The 17,202-nt window shown below is 40.8% G+C and overlaps 4 protein-coding genes across 4 annotated transcripts in view; all 4 read left to right on the forward strand.

Moving 5' to 3' along the window:
- LOC308570655 (uncharacterized protein) overlaps positions 1-1,016 on the forward strand; it is a gene marked incomplete at both ends in the record, with an annotated part of 5,274 nt that extends 4,258 nt beyond the window's left edge. The window contains one exon of the mRNA XM_081165568.1: positions 66-1,016. Coding sequence (XP_081021694.1) covers positions 66-1,016 — 951 coding nt within the window. The remainder of the gene's footprint in view (positions 1-65) is intronic.
- Positions 1-17,202, forward strand: part of LOC308571684 (vomeronasal type-2 receptor 26-like) — a gene marked incomplete at both ends in the record, with an annotated part of 363,060 nt that overhangs the window by 267,055 nt on the left and 78,803 nt on the right. The window lies entirely within an intron of this gene.
- On the forward strand, positions 7,349-8,290 carry LOC308570656 (olfactory receptor 9S13-like; the record flags this gene model as incomplete). Its single annotated transcript, XM_081165569.1, has 1 exon — positions 7,349-8,290. One exon carries the CDS (start codon positions 7,349-7,351, stop codon positions 8,288-8,290), a length of 942 nt encoding a protein of 313 aa, XP_081021695.1.
- Positions 14,672-15,601, forward strand: LOC308570561 (olfactory receptor 226-like; the record flags this gene model as incomplete). Its single annotated transcript, XM_081165469.1, has 1 exon — positions 14,672-15,601. One exon carries the CDS (start codon positions 14,672-14,674, stop codon positions 15,599-15,601), a length of 930 nt encoding a protein of 309 aa, XP_081021595.1.

Genomic DNA, 17,202 nt, shown 5'->3' on the forward strand with positions numbered 1-17,202 from the left:
TTTCCGAGGAGCCAACTAACAAGGGATGTTTGCTGTGTATGATTAAAATTTTTAATTTATTTCAGGAACCTATCATGGACAACTGCAGCACAGCCTCTGAGTTCATCCTGGTGGGGTTCAGAGATATCCCAGAGATGCAAGTAACATTTTTCATCACTTTTCTGATGCTGTACATCACCACAGTGATGGGGAATGGTGGTATGATTGCTGTCATAAGTGCTGACTCTCAGCTCCACACCCCTATGTACTACTTTCTCAAAAACTTGTCTTTCCTGGACCTCTGCTATTCCTCCGCCATTGCTCCTAAAGCTCTAGTGAATTTTTTCGAGGAGAAGAACATCATCTCTTATGAGGGCTGTGTGGCCCAGTTGATGCTCTTCACCATCTTTGTTACTACAGAAGGGTTTCTTTTAGCAGTCATGGCATACGATCGCTTCATGGCCATTTGCTACCCACTCCTCTATCCAACTAAGATGTCCAAGAAGTCTTGCCATCGTCTGGTGGCCACTTCCTATGCTTGCGGTTGTACAAACGGAGTGATTCAAACAAGTGTCTCTTTCCATTTGAGATTCTGCAACCTCAGCAAAATCAACCACTTCTTCTGTGATGTCCCTGCTGTCATGAACGCTGCCACTACATACACATATCTCAACGAAGCTGTGATGTTCTCCCTCTGCAACGTTATCATTGCCATCACCACAGTGGTGATATTCACCTCCTACACTTACATTCTCTCCACCATTCTCAAGATTCAATCTGCAGAGGGCAGGAGAAAAGCATTTTCTACCTGTGCCTCTCACATAACAGCAGTGACCATCTTTTATGGGACAGTCTTCTTTATTTATGCTCAGCCTGCAGCCATGTCCTCCCCAGCTCAAAGCAAAATTGTCTCTGTGTTTTACACTCTTGTCATTCCAATGCTAAATCCCCTCATCTACAGCCTTAGGAACAAAGATGTCAAAGCAGCTCTAAAAAGGACTCTGGGGAAAAAGAGGCTCTTTTCAATGAACAGATAAAATCTGACAAAACCTTATGGGGGTGCTAAATCCCATAAGCCAAGCCAAACCAGAAGAAAATCTACATTTGTAATCAGAACTCTCAATTAACCCAGGGAAAAATCCTATGGCAAGAACCACTGGGATAACCAACATGGAATCTCTGGCTCAGCTAGGTAACTGATGCCTTAGCCAGTACTGAACTGTTTTGAACATACACCAGCATAAGTTGCTCATTCTAGCTGGTTGAGTGGAAGCTGAGTGAACTCAAGTCTGGTATAAGCAGTGGCAGTCCTGGGTTATTTTGCACCCTAGGCAAAGCACCTCCCCGCCCCAAAATTGCTAACTTCTATTTTAAAAAACAGATATTTTATAGAAAAAAGAAATAAAAAAAGAAATAAAAAATTGTCCAGTAGCACCTTAGAGACCAGCTAAGTTTGTCCTTGGAAGTCACCAGACCCTTATATATAATGGAAGGTGGGGTGAGGGTTTTTCTCAGGAGGATAGTAGGAGATGGGTGATTGACTCACTACTCTCCTGAGAAAAACCCCACCCTCACACTATATATAAGGGTCTGGCGACTTCTGTTTCAGTGAATCTGAAGAAGTGTGTATGCACACAAAAGCTTATACCAAGAACAAACTTAGTTCGCCTCTAAGGTTCCACTGGACATTTTGTGTGTGTGTGTGTGTGTGTGTGTGTGTGTGTGTGTGTGTACTGCGTCAGACCAACACTGCTACCTACCTGAATCTAGGAAAAAGAATAATACATCATTTTTTTGATTATCTTTCTCAAATACAAAATAAAATCTTTTAGCAAACAAAATATTTTGAATAATCTTGTGAAGTGTGATGTTAAAATTTAAGTCTCTTAAAAGTTTAGGTTTCAGACAAATCTCTGTTTGCATACCTTTTCCTTTGCAAATTTGGTCACCAATTTATTCAGGTCAAGTGCTCATGATAGCAGAAATAGGAGCTAAATATTCTGCAACTTCAAAAAATCCTGATTGCTAGCACAGTACAACTTTTCAGTTGTACCACGAAATACCAAGTTTTGCATGCCAAGGAATCAGACCAAAGCAACCCAGCATTCGAAGATTTTTCGCCAATACTGTTCATCTTGCCAAATTTTCTTTTTTTTTAATATGATATTTATTGAAGATTTTTGAAATTACAAAGAAAAAACAAAGCAGAAAAAGAAAATAGAAAAAACACAGAAAAAAGAAACCACCTCAAACAATACAAAATCAAAAAACCAAAAATACACCACATACAAACAAAAATACATCCCTCATTCTAAAATCCTCAACTCTCTTTACCATCTTTCTTTGACCTCCTCCTCCTCCCTTTTTTTTGTATCCTGATTAATAATTATGCAGCAAATCCTTTCCATATTTCATAGTATTCTGTCATTACGTTACCTTAATCTATTTTCATCTTATCTTATAGAAAACCTTAAAAACTTAAAACTTAAATCTTATTTTTACCGACTTCTCACAACCATAATATTCTTACCTAATTCTTTAAACTTTTTTTACTAAAGCCAAATAATTTTGTTCCAACATTTTTCTAACATTCATCAATTTTATAAAACAATCCTAATAGTAAAAAAGAAATTGTCCCTTCCTCCTGGTCCCGGGTTTTGTCAGTCCTTTTTATCCCATCGATCTAGTGCATTAACCTGGCAACCTTATATCCGAGGCCCTTAATTCTCTTCCATGTCCCTTCCACAGCTCTTCTTCATATTCTCCTTTCACTCGTGGGAACTCCAGCTTGGTGATGTTTTTGACCCTTTTCAACAGATCAGCCCCTTTTCCATAGTCCAGACTCAACTCCATGTGGTATTTAAGAAGATGTTTCAGAATCCCTCCGAAATTGAGAGCCCCCATAGCTCCAAACATCTCATGGCCCATTGCCAGACTCGGAAAGTCCAAACATCCTTGCATAGGGGGGTCTATCCAACCCCCCATTTCCAGACCAGTCCAAACTTTATCTTTCCAAATCTGGCTTTTTCCAAGTTCATTTGTCAAATCCAAAAGCTCTTGTTCCTGCAAGGCCGCAGCTCCCTCCATCTCTGGCGCCCAAGATTCAGCAACATCCTCTTCTCTCATCTGCTCTGTCAGGACACACTCCTGATCTAATCCCTGGGTGGGCTCCACATAGTTTCCCACTGCCTGTTCAAAAATTCTGGCCGCATTAGTCATCAAATCCATCTTCTCACTTACCTGTTCCAGTAGGGCACTTGTTTTACAGAAAGCACACAACAGAGCCTCTGAATACATTGTCCTACAAGGTCACAAGTCCATTCCCACGATTGTAATCTGAGACAGCTGCAAGCTCCCTGGAATTAGTTACAGTTTCACAGTCTCCCTATGGGGGGACTTCTATTTGTTCTTGCAACAAAGTATCTTTTTTGAGATATTTTGTCAATATTTGTTCCTTTAAAGTGCGAAAGGAAACAATGGAATCACTATGTTTCTCTTCCTTTAACTATCTGTCAAAAACGTTTGTCTCTGGTCAATGAGCTTCAAAACGTCAGTCCTGACACCCCGCTCCAGGATCAGGACGGTGGAAAGTTACTTTAATTTAAACTCACTTCTGCAGGTTTAAACAGTCCAAAAAAGATCCCCCTTCTTCTCCTGCTGCCGAAGGGGGGTTCAACAATTTTAAATGATGAAAACCAATCCTTTAAAAGTGATTTTCTGAGCTCTAGTTTACATTGTCTTTGCTTTACTCTGTCTACAAAGAAACGGAAGGCTGACTTCCTGTTTAGACCTTCCCATTTCAGTACCAAATTAAAAAAAAAAATTAAGTCCAATTCCTTTCTTCTCGCAAGTCCTTGTTTAAAGTCCGATTGTTCAAAGTTTAAGTACTCACGGGTGCTTATTTTAGAAGCCAAATTGTCCCAAGAAAAAGGCAGCGCTCTCCGGCAACGGCTGTGCGGCTTCACTCCACGGAAATAGCAGTTGACTCACAGAACCGCGCCACTTCCCCCACTTCACTTCGGAGCCCGTTAGTGGGTTCCTTTGCGGGTTGGGGGGCGCTAGGGGTGCCCGCCGAGTCCCATGGTCACAGGCTTCATCCGCCTGTGATTTCTGAAAGGGTCCCCACTTCGCCGTAGCGGAAAAGACCCATTTCACGCAGAGCTAGTCCCTCCAGTTCAGAGGGAGTCCGCCATTGCCAATGGCGCCACCCCGGAAGTCCCATCTTGCCAAATTTTCTACTGGTTTCATCAATTGCTTTTCCTTTAGATAAGCACAATTAAAGTTGTCTCCACGTTTGCTAGTTTTCAAAATGGTCAGTGTTGCTCTCTTGTGAAGACAGAATTGCTCCAAAGTTCTTGTCTTTGGAGCCTATTTCTTGTAGGGTTAATGCATCATGTTTTTTACCGTTCACTAGTGCCCCAGTACACACCCTCAAAGTTTATCAAATGCTTACCTAGAGCAGAGCTTTTAGTGTGGCGCCACCCACACACTGGAATGCACTCTCTGCTTGAAATTAGGGTGGTACAAACAATTTGTTCTTTCAACAACCTCCCTAAGACATTTTGTGATGGCATATGACCGATTCATTGCTGTCTGTAGCCCACTTCTCTACCATACCATTATGTCCAAGAAGAGGTGTATGTGCCTTGTGTGCATCTCTTACTTCTTTGGTTGTGTCAACTGCTGCACCCAAACCGAGTTTACATTTAGTTTGGCATTTTGTGGCCCAACTCACGTAAACCACTTCTTTTGTGATGTCCCAGCGGTCATGAAGGCCTCCTGTTCCGACACATTTGTGAATGAAATGGTCTCCTTGCAGTCTGTGGTCTCATCATTGTGACCACAGCCATAATTGTCCTAGTATCTTACATTTACATTGTTACTACCATCTTGCACATACTGTCTGGCAAAGGGAGACACAAAGCTTTCTCAACTTGCACTTCCCATTTGATGGCAGTAAGCTTATTCTTTGGGACAGTCTTCTTTATATATGCCCAACCTGGGGCCATGTCCTCTCCCAATCAAAGGAAAGTGGTGTCAGTTTTCTACACAGTTGTCATTCCAATGTTAAATCCAATCATCTATAGCCTAAGGAACAAGGAGGTCAAACAGGCTCTGATCAGGCAACTCAAAAGGAAAGGCTTTGTCTGTTGATACAGAGTTTTTAGCTGTGTGTCTACTCAATAAGTAAGTTTTACTGAGCACAATGGGACTTATTCCAATGTAAGAATGTATAGGATCTCTAGTTTGGCCCGCTATATTATAATTCTACCAATCTGAAGGAAAATTTGGATTTTTCCTGCTTGACAAGAAAAGCTCCAATTACATGCAAAGCACATGACACAAGAAAGCAGTTCAAATGAATCCATGCCAACTATATCAAGGAAACCAATCCAATGCAACACTCAAGAAAGTTTGCAAATCTAGACACACAGTGAAGTCAATATATGCCTATAACTAAAGAAGCAGGTTTCTAAAAACCATTTTCCTTTGCCTTCCCCACCACTTTTATTGCAAACACACTCACTAAAAATATAAATGAATGAATGAATGAATGAATGAATGAATGAATGAATGAATGAATTAATGAATGAATGCTGTTGTGGCCTGCTTCTATTCATAGGCTGCTGCTTGGCACCAACAGAAGAACGCCTCTCAGAGGGCAATGTGCTCATTTGCTCGAAAAATGTTAGTCACATTATACAACTACTTTGAGAGGGAGGGAAGTAAACTAATAGGGGCTTACTTCTGAGTAGAATTCCTCAGATTTCCCTGTAATTCAACAATTTAATTGTGTCTTAAAAATCTGGCACATGGAAAGATCTAAGGTCAATGCATTTGTTGGATATGCCTTAAAAAGTATCCTTTGAGGCTTAGTCTTTCATCTGGCACCTAACTTTAATATATATATATAACAGAATGTGAATTGATCTGAAGTCAATAATATCTGAATAGGAATACTAAAATTTCTTTTGTTCAAACATAATGCATTAAACATATATAATATGTAGGTATATACATATATCTACAACATACACCATGTACTTTTAATTGCTCTCAAGCAGTTAACTTTATGACACTGTGGGGAATAAATTAACCCTCAGGTCTGTAAGAATTCATTTATTATAACTTCTGGCGAATTCTACTGTTGAGGCTTTCTTGCAGAACAACTTGATGGGGTTGGACTTGCTGCCCACCCCATTACCTCTTGGGTAAGTTTTATCATTTCACATTTTGACAACTCTGCAAAAGCAGGTGGGGCTGCTGACTTATTTAATGAGTTTGATGCAGAGATTTGGCTTTTCTGAAATCTGCTGTTGTTTTTTCCAGTTCAGACTGTAAACCTGACCCCATTTATCTGGGTGCAAGCTTCATTGAATTCAAGAAGTCTTTTATTTTATTGCAAAAAATGTAGGGTTCCCCCCCCCTTAATCTTTACATCAGTTTTACCACCATGGCCACGACTTTATAAAGATTCCCTATTTTCTTCCACCCTTTCAATGCTAATTGTTCCAAGCATTATGCTATTATTTGTGTTGTAGAGATAGAACATGTTCTGGGTTCAAAGAAATGACTAAGTGGTATGTTGGCAGTTCCGTGCATTTTATTCTGGTTATGCCTAATGGCCAATGTCTTCTCAGACGTAAGCCCCACAGGGTCCAACCAAAATTAATTTCAGGTGCCTGTGTATAGGATTGCTGCCTATAGGAATAAAACTGAAGCAACCCAAATAATTTAACATAGAAATAAATTAAACATGGTGCTGGCTCAGTATTTGGGTAGAAGATACCTGGGTAAAATAATTTGCTTTAAGAAAGTGGAGGCAGATGGGGAAGGGAATGTTTAGTATGAGTTACTGCACTGAAGCGGAATTTGTGTGTGTAGTTAGCCACTGAGTTGAAAGAGAAGATGTAAGGATCAAGAAAGACATTTTTGGGAGCTGGAGCCATATCCGCCCTTCAGATGTTAAGGCGAGACAAGTGAATTTAAGTCCTAGCCAAACTTGTGTCTTCCATATGTTTTGTGACACTCCCTTCCCAAATTCCCAACAGCCCCAGCCAACAACATCTACAGAACACCATGACAAGCTCTAATGAGAAAAGAACCCCTCCTTTCTTTCTCTCTTTTTCTTTCACTAAATGATGGAAATATATCAATAGTGATGTAAAAGGAAGGCATAAAAATTAAAATTGTCAAAAAGAGAAAAATAAATGTAGACAGCACAAAGGAAAATATAATTCAACCACATCAGAATGATTTGTTGAACTTATTACTAACAGTGGCTGGCCAAATGTTTCCGAGGATCCAACTAACAAGGGATGTTTGCTGTGTATCATTAAAATGTTTTAATTTATTTCAGGAACCTATCATGGACAACTGCAGCACAGCCTCTGTGTTCATCCTGGTGGGGTTCAGAGATCTCCCAGAGATGCAAGTAACATTTTTCATCACTTTTCTGGTGCTGTACATCACCACAGTGATGGGCAATGGTGGTATGATTGCTGTCATAAGTGCTGACTCTCAGCTCCACACCCCTATGTACTACTTTCTCATAAACTTGTCTTTCCTGGACCTCTGCTATTCCTCCACCATTGCTCCTAAAGCTCTAGTGAATTTTTTCGAGGAGAAGAACATCATCTCTTATGAGGGCTGTGTGGCCCAGTTGATGCTCTTCACCATCTTTGTTACTACAGAAGGGTTTCTTTTAGCAGTCATGGCATACGATCGCTTCATGGCCATTTGCTACCCACTCCTCTATCCAACTAAGATGTCCAAGAAGTCTTGCCATCGTCTGGTGGCCACTTCCTATGCTTGCGGTTGTGCAAACGGAGTGATTCAGACAAGTGTCTATTTCCATTTGAGATTCTGCAACCTCAGCAAAATCAACCACTTCTTCTGTGATGTCCCTGCTGTCATGAACGCTGCCACTACATACACATATCTCTACGAAGCTGTGATGTTCTCCTTCTCCAACGTTATCATTGCCATCACCACAGTGGTGATATTCACTTCCTACACTTACATTCTCTCCACCATTCTCAAGATTCAATCTGCAGAGGGCAGGAGAAAAGCATTTTCTACCTGTGCCTCTCACATAACAGCAGTGACCATCTTATATGGGACAGTCTTCTTTATTTATGCTCAGCCTGCAGCCATATCCTTCCCAGCTCAAAGCAAAATTGTCTCTGTGTTTTACACTCTTGTTATTCCAATGCTAAATCCCCTCATCTACAGCCTTAGGAACAAAGATGTCAAAGCAGCTCTAAAAAGGAATCTGGGGAATAAGAGGCTCTTTTCAATGAACAGATAAAATCTGACAAAACCTTATGGGGGTGTTAAATCCCTTAAGCCAAGCCAAACCAGAAGAAAATCTACATTTGTAATCAGAACTCTCAATATTCTGTTTAACCCAGGGAAAAATCCTATGGCAAGAACCACTGGGATAACCAACATGGAATCTCTGGCTCAGCTAGCTAAGTGATGCCTTAGCCAGTACTGAACTGTTCTGAACATACACCAGCATAAGTTGCTCATTCTAGCTGGTTGAGTGGAAGCTGAGTGAACTCAAGTCTGGTGTAAGCAGTGGCAGTGCTGGGTTATTTTGCACCCTAGGCAAGGCACCTCCCCGCCCCAAAATTGCTAACTTCTATTTTTAAAAACAGATATTTTATAGAAAAAAGAAATAAAAAAAGAAATAAAAAATTGTCCAGTAGCACCTTAGAGACCAGCTAAGTTTGTCCTTGGAAGTCACCAGACCCTTATATATAATGGAAGGTGGGGTGAGGGTTTTTCTCAGGAGGATAGTAGGAGATGGGTGATTGACTCACTACTCTCCTGAGAAAAACCCCACCCTCACACTATATATAAGGGTCTGGCGACTTCTGTTTCAGTGAATCTGAAGAAGTGTGTATGCACACAAAAGCTTATACCAAGAACAAACTTAGTTCGCCTCTAAGGTTCCACTGGACATTTTGTGTGTGTGTGTGTGTGTGTGTGTGTGTGTGTGTGTGTGTGTGTGTGTACTGCGTCAGACCAACACTGCTACCTACCTGAATCTAGGAAAAAGAATAATACATCATTTTTTTGATTATCTTTCTCAAATACAAAATAAAATCTTTTAGCAAACAAAATATTTTGAATAATCTTGTGAAGTGTGATGTTAAAATTTAAGTCTCTTAAAAGTTTAGGTTTCAGACAAATCTCTGTTTGCATACCTTTTCCTTTGCAAATTTGGTCACCAATTTATTCAGGTCAAGTGCTCATGATAGGAGAAATAGGAGCTAAATATTCTGCAAACTTCAAAAAATCCTGATTGCTAGCACAGTACAACTTTTCAGTTGTACCACGAAATGCCAAGTTTTGCATGCCAAGGACTCTGACCAAAGCAATCAAGCATTCCAAGATTTGTCGCCAATACTGTTCATCTTGCCAAATTTTCAACTGGTTTCATCAATTGCTTTTCCTTTAAATGAGCACAATTAAAGTTGTCTCCACATTTGCTAGTTTTCTAAATGGTCAGTGTTGCTCTCTTGTGAAGACAGAATTGCTCCAAAGTTCTTCTCTTTGGAGCCTATTTCTTGTAGGGTTAATGCATCATGTTTTTTACTGTTCACTAGTGCCCCAGTACACACCCTTGAAGTTTATCAAATGCTTACCTACAACAGAGCTTTTAGTGTGGTGGCACCCACACACTGGAATGCACTCTCTGCTTGAAATTAGGGCGGTACAAACAATTTGTTCTTTCAACAGCCTCCCTGAGACATTTTTAATCAACTATGGTTTTTCTTTTCACAGTTGCATTGTTGGATATTGTTTGTGTCCGTTTTACAGATGGATTTAATATATTCTTATTGATTTCATTTTGTATATTTTTTTTCTTTCCTTTTTGTGAACTGCCACAATAGTGTTGAATGGTGGTAGTTTATGAATTATTTTAACTAACTGACTAATCATTAGATGTTGGACAGTCGGGTGTTCTCTGATTCTCTGATTCAGGTTGTATATTTAGTGTAAGAATTGTCAAGTTTAATCTAAAGTGAAATTCAGTTCAAATTTAGAGGTTTTTGCTTAGGCAAAGCAGTCAAGGAATTGGGAGGGATGCTGGAATAAAAACACAGTTGGGTTAAACTGGTGATATTTCTTTGGTTGCTGCTGACGATGATTTCCTACAACCATAACCTAAAATTCTTTGCCTAAAACTTCCAAGTCTTGGTCATAGCTCAGTGGTAGTGCACTTGTTTTGTACTCATAAAGTTCCAGGTTGAATCCCAGGTATTTCCAGGTAGGGCCAAAATCCCGAAGAACTGCTGCCTGACAGTGTAGATAATACTGAACCAGATGGACCAATAAAGGCCTGACTTGGTAAAAACACAGCTTCATATATTCCCATGCAATTCTCTCAAATGTTGTTGAACACTTAAAGTAGAACACTTTCACTTCAAGTGCTATAAAGTGGCATACATTTTATTCTATGCCCACAACAGCAACAAAAAAACAGCCAGGACAGCAACACTATGAGGTAGTAGCCTCAGAATGCTTCCAGAATGCCTTTATTTTCAGGCAGGTTTCAATTCCATACCAACACATTCAGATTGCACAATTACTATTGACTTGAACAACAACCCACTTCCATACAAGATCGGCATTTATGATAAGGAAAGTGATGCAAAATGCACAGGAAAGTGTCAGACCGCACCTGGTGTAACATGATCTAACTTGCTACCCACCCCCTGCCACAAATCAGAATGAAGGCTTAATAAATAGTCAACATCTAAGTTCCCTGCAAACAAATAAGGATGAATGCTTAAAAAATGGGTCATCTAGAACCACGTGAGATATTGTTACTGACTGAAGGTCACTGACAAAGTTTCATTATGGAGCAAGAATTCTAACCCTGATCTCCCTGGTACTTTGTCACATCAAATGCTATGCTAGACTATGCCCCATTGTCTAGAATTATATTATTATTCAGTTATCAAAATCCTGTAAGTTCAGGATCAGATATAAGACACAAGGTCTAGATGAGGAGGATGGAGAGCCTGGGACCAGCAAAATTGTCCTACTTTGCCTTGTAAAGCATGAAAGCCTAATTGTATTGCCAGGGGTCCCTGACACCTCTGTCTAAAAGGCACCCAGGTGAAAGGGCTGGAAAAAAAATTCTCTGTGAATACAGTGACCAAGTAAACCATAGCAAGGTCCATATGTGAATGTGTCCATTCCTCAACTGAGCAGGGCCCTAACAGCCTGGATGGATGGGTGGAAAATTCCTGCAAAGGCAACAAAGAAGGTGGCCTGTACCTGGTCATCCCCCTATGTACACCAGAGGTGGGTGTTGGTTTGCAAGCCCCCTCCATAGAGGCTGGCCCCTCTCACTGTCCTCAGAGCTTGCTTACCGGTAACCTCCTCTGGCTGATATCCAGACAGACCAGGGAGATTTTGATAGGCGACATTTTCCCAAGAGTGGGTAAAATGCACAACCCCTCTCTCCTGCTTCTGCAGGGGAAAGAAAATAAGTCAGAAATCTATTTACATGATGTTTATTTCTGACATTACAGCACTATAGAAAAACACGTCCTTTCAGTTCAGTTCTTCTAGCAAGTCTGACAAACTTCCTGAACATGCACAAATGGAAGGTTTCAGATTACGCTCTTCACAGAGACTTATCCAGCCTGTGAACGTCCTGGGAAATTCTTCTTTCCCACAGATAGGCGCATCATTTGATGCCAACAATCTGTGTGTCTGCAGCGGTGATGTTTCCATATACTGACAGTGGGTTGGGCACAGCCCTCATATCCTTGCCCCTGATTGGTCTCATGGGTGATGTCTGCCCACATCTGGAAGGTTCGGCATGGCTGGTAGTGGGCTGCTGCAGGTGGCTACCCACCGCTATCTGCACCGGAAATTGGTGGGGTCCCTGGACCAACCATGGCCATGGTGTGCATCAAATGCCCACCCCCACCCCGAGCCCCAGGTGAGCAGATATTCTACCAACATTTAATAAGAGCCAGTGGCGTAGCGTGGGGGGTGCAGGGGGGGCCGGCCGCACCGGGCACAACATCTGGGGGTTAGGGTTAGGGGGCGCAAATCCATGGGTTAGGGGGCGCAAATCCACGGGTTAGGGGGCGCAAATTACTTGCCTTGCCCCGGGTGCTGACAACGCACGCTACGCCACTGATAAGAGCTGCTTTAGATGTCAAGAAACAGTACAAGGTTTGAGTGATATGGCTTTTGATTACTAACTGGCAGAGCTTTGGGTAAACCGCCATCCTTTCACCCTTCAATATGCACACAAAGCAAAGGGTTAAAGTTCAGAAACATGTAAGCACATTACAGTATTTAACCAAAAGGGGGCCATTTCCAGAAGAACTTTTGCGGCTACTTTTGGATGTGATGTTATTGGATATTTTTACTTGGCATATTGGCAAACTTTATGCTCACTTGTGTGTGTTTTTTACATACTTATTATTTATCAATATTACTACTGCATTTATTCTTTTGTAATGTGAATCACTTTGAGCACAGCTCTATTTGTGGGAAATGTAGTATATCAATAGACTATGCCTACTATAATAGTTAACTTCAAGCATTAAACACTGACAAACTTGAGCTGAACTGTGCTAATACATGTGATTCAATAGTAGAGTTGATGATTATGTTCCAGCTGCTATGACCCGAGGGAACAAGAAAAAAAAGGAGAGGGTCAGAGGAACTTCAAGCAAACTCCCCAAACATTTTATGACTGACTGATCTTGGGTTGCGGAAGAAACTGTATTACCTCACACATCTAGCATGAGTCTCCATGCTTTATGTCCCATCTTTCCTTCACATGCAGCAGACCAGTAATCGAAAGCCTGCAAAGCCACCCAGAGAGACTTTTTTTCTCTACAGCTTTGGAACAACCACAGAAAGACTCGCATTGTTTGCCTTTACAAATATACGTATATATATTTTGGGGTGGAAACTAACAAGTTATCCTGTGGATGTACTGCTATGTAAGTAAACTTTGTCAATAACGATGCCAAATCTTTGCAATGCAGAACAATCAAATGACTCCTTTTTTATATCAGCTAACACTTTACACGATGAATCTATGTGAATTGTTCTTTAAAAAGAGAGAGATGTGCATGAAAGTGGATAATTGATGTATAACGTTTGCTTTAGAATTTTAGAAATCTGAGCAAATGGGATTTTGGTAATGCAAGGCCACTGTTGTGAAATGTCTTCCCACCTACCCATGCCTTTGAATCTCATTTTCATGGGGAGAATTATCTTAAGAACATTTTTCCAACTTCAGAGAAATGAGGCAAAAATTGCACAAATTGTCTCAAGTATGTACAGAAAGCAGCATTTTAGTTAGCCATATGTTGCAACAAGTTGAGTGGTTCTTTCAGATTTTTCCTTATCTCCTTTTTGTTTGTGTGTGTGCACTCGTGTACACGCTTGCACGTGTGGTCCAGGGAGGTGTCCAGGGAGGTCCTATCTAGCTAGTTCAATATCTGGCTATCCCAGCACTTATACAGCCAGGCAGTGGCCGCAGTTGCTGGCTTTCTGCCTAACTGGCTTGCTCAAATTACACTCTGTACAGAGCATTTTTCACTCTGCATACTTCCACCTGTACTGTGGACGAGGAACAAGGTAATAGGAAGGATCTGCTTTTCCATTATTTGTTATAATGTTTTTACGCAGATCAGAGTTGCCTCCTCCCCTGGAAAAAAATGTAAGCATTTGTGCCCCCTCTTTCGCCCCCCCCCTAAATAAATCAAAGGCAGAGAAATCTGTCACCCATGTCATCCACTCATTGTAATTAAATGGATGAACCCAATTCATAAAACTGAATAAGAACACCACTGGGTATATTTATCATTGCTTATCTAAAGCTAACATTACTTAGAAACATAGGTCTATGTGGCACATTGTACACCATTTTGATGGTCTCAAGTAAGTAAGTAAGTAAGTAAGTAAGTAAGTAAGTAAGTAAGTCCTTCTAGCGAAATGTTGTCAGTACTGACTGGCAGCTCTCTAAGATTTGAAGCAGGAATCATTTACGAGCCCTGCACCAGAGACTGAAGCTGGGAACTTTTGCATACAAAGCATGTGTTCTTTAACTGTACTATGGCCTCTTCCAAGTTACACCCCTATGATGAGCTGTAGGTCTTAAAAAGGGAAGTTTATGTTGCTGTACCTAGTCTCTTACAATCCCCTTCTTCTAAAATGATTTACCAGTGCCACTAAGATTTTTCACTCTCTAGCTCTCTCCACATAAATCCTCTGGTCCCTAGGTCCTGCGTGGTGTTTCTCTAGTGAATAACACCTTTCACACACATCAGAAAATCTGGGTTATTTCTGAACATGCTGTCAAGCATTTTCTTCCCTCAGAAGTTAAAATGTTCAAGACTATCACCATACCTTCAGAGAAACCAATGGCTTCTTTCATGCTCATAATCCTTATTGCATTATAATATGTGTTGGCATCTCTGCAGATGCAGAACTGTGCCATTGTTTTCTGACTCAGTCTGGTAAATATTTATAGACAATGGGATTTTAGCAGATTAAGAAATATGATATGACAAGATGCTGATTTATCTATTAATTTTGAATGTGATTTGCTCTGAATGATATGTATCTATAAAATTGTGAAATCTGAACTTTGAATATTATTACAGCTCTAAACAGCAACAACATATTATTGAGGATGAAATGGGAGAACAGGACACATACATTTATCCTAGTAGGTTTTCCTGGAAACCCTGAATTGCAGATGTCACTATTTACGCTTTTCCTAATTATCTACACACTGACAATAATGGAGAATGTGGTGATCATTGCCTTAATCTGGATGAACATCAATCTTCATAAGCCTATGTATCTCTTCCTGAGTAATCTTTCTTTCCTGGAGATCTGGTATGTCTCCGTCACGGTTCCCAAAATGCTTGCTGGCTTTGTGGCAGAGAAAAGAGAAATCTCTTTTATAGGTTGCATGGCTCAGCTGTACTTCTTCCTGGCTTTGGCATGTACTGAGTGTGTCCTCTTAGCTGTTATGGCCTATGACCGTTATGTTGCCATCTGCAACCCATTGCGCTATCCAGCCATTATGAGTCAAGACCTCTGTGTTCGTCTAGCAGCCGGATCCTGGTTGAGTGGCTTTTTTATTGCCATGGGGAAGGTCTTCTTCATCTCACGGCTGAGCTACTGCGGACCCAACACCATCAACCACTACTTCTGTGATGTTTCTCCACTTCTCAACCTGGCCTGTACTGATATGTCATTGGCTGAGCTCATTGACTTCCTATTGGCCTTACTCATTCTCCTGGGCCCCCTTTCTGTGACAATTGCCTCTTACTTCTACATCATCTCCACCGTACTTCGCATCCCTTCAGCCAAAGGGAAGCAAAAGGCCTTCTCCACTTGTGCCTCACATCTTCTGGTAGTCACCATTTTCTATGCTGCCTCCCTTTTCATCTATGCCCGCCCAAAAGCACTCACTTCCTTTAACTCAAACAAGCTGGTGTCCGTTGTCTACACAGTCCTCACACCGCTTTTCAATCCAGTCATCTACTGCCTGAGAAATCAGGAATTCAAGGATGCCCTCAGCAAAACAGTTCATGGACCTTCTCGACGTTAAGCATAAGGCAAAGAACTAAGTAGGTAGATGTTTCTACATTGAGACAGTTCCAAATACTTATACAGTGGTACCTCTGATTGCGGACAGAATCTGTTCCAGAGGTCCGGCCATATCCTGAAGTTTCCACAACTGGAGGCACCGCTTCTGTGCAGACACACAGTGTGTAGAGCACGTCTGTGCATGCACGAGCGGCAAAACCCGGAAATATACTTCCGGGTTTGCCGCTTTCACTACCCAAAGTTTACGTTACCCGAGGGTAACGTAAGCCAAGGGTCTACTGCATTTTCTAAATACTAATAATTAGTATTTTTTTTATTTATATCACCCTTAATCCGTAGATCTCAGGGCAGTTCAAAACATAAGATTACAATATAAAAACCAAAAAATACACAGTAAAAATAAGAACAATAACAAACCAATATTTCTCCATTCCACAACACATTTTAAAAGACATCAGATGTTAATCAGCCAAAAGCTTTGTTGAAGAGGATTGTTCTTAAATAAGCTAGGACTATATGGCTTCTTTTCCCCTGAATGTTGGGAGTGACACTAACCTTGCCCAGCAGTCCCTGGAATCTTACATCTAAATATCTAGTAAGCATTAACATGGTGGGGGGAGAGGGAGAGTTAAACAAATGCTTTTGCTATCATATGAAAAAAAAAAAAAAGTTGTTCAAAACTGGTGTGATAAATTCTTGGAGCTGCAATATATGCATTTTATTTGAGATGAACATTACAAATTGCTGAGAACCAATGTAAATTATTATTATTATTATTATTATTATTATTATTATTATTATTATTATTATTATTATTATTATTATTTCCATATAGTTCCAGACTAGGATATGCAGAAATCGGCAACAACACTAGGTAAGTTTTTGGATATGCAGCTGTATTTCAAACCAAGTGTTTTGAGGTCTAATATCTTAAGCTGCATGCTTAAGACATTTCCCAGTATCTGTTGTCCTGCCGCCCATTATATATGTTTGCATCACTCTCTTCCTCCTACACTTTGTTTTTCCATAAGTATGTTTTAGTGATGGGAAGCACCTTATTCTGCTCTAGGCTGGATTCAGGACTGTACTTTACAATTAAAGCTATTTTCTTAAAGGATCGGCTGCGGAGGTCAATTCTTTGCTTATTCAAGCATCAAGCTGGTATAGATGGTTCTTCCCCCTCTGTATTTTACTTTCACAACAATCATATGTGGTAAGTTTGTCTGAGAGCCTGGTTCCGTGAGCTTCATAACTAATTAGGGATTTGAACCTTTTTCTTGCGTGTCGAGGTCCCCAGGGCCACCCCAATAACTCACACATCACACCAAAATTTTTGTTTAAGGTTTTTGGCATAATTTTGGCCACAACTTCATTAAAATACAAAAATGTGAGTGGTTGCTTAGGCATTGGTTGCGACTAGCTGTCCCCACCGTGGGGGACAGTCTGACATTCTGCACGCCTGCGAAAGTCAGAAAAGGGGAATACACTTGGGGGTAGTGACGGAGCAGGGAACCTGCCCTCAGGCCACCCCAAATGCAACCAGGAGCTCTTGCAGTGGCCTGAGCCCCCTTGACAGGGTGGACAAGCAATAGTTAGCCCCCG

This window comes from Podarcis bocagei, assembly GCF_964188305.1.
Source record: "Podarcis bocagei genome assembly, chromosome: 13".
Lineage (NCBI taxonomy): Eukaryota > Metazoa > Chordata > Lepidosauria > Squamata > Lacertidae > Podarcis > Podarcis bocagei.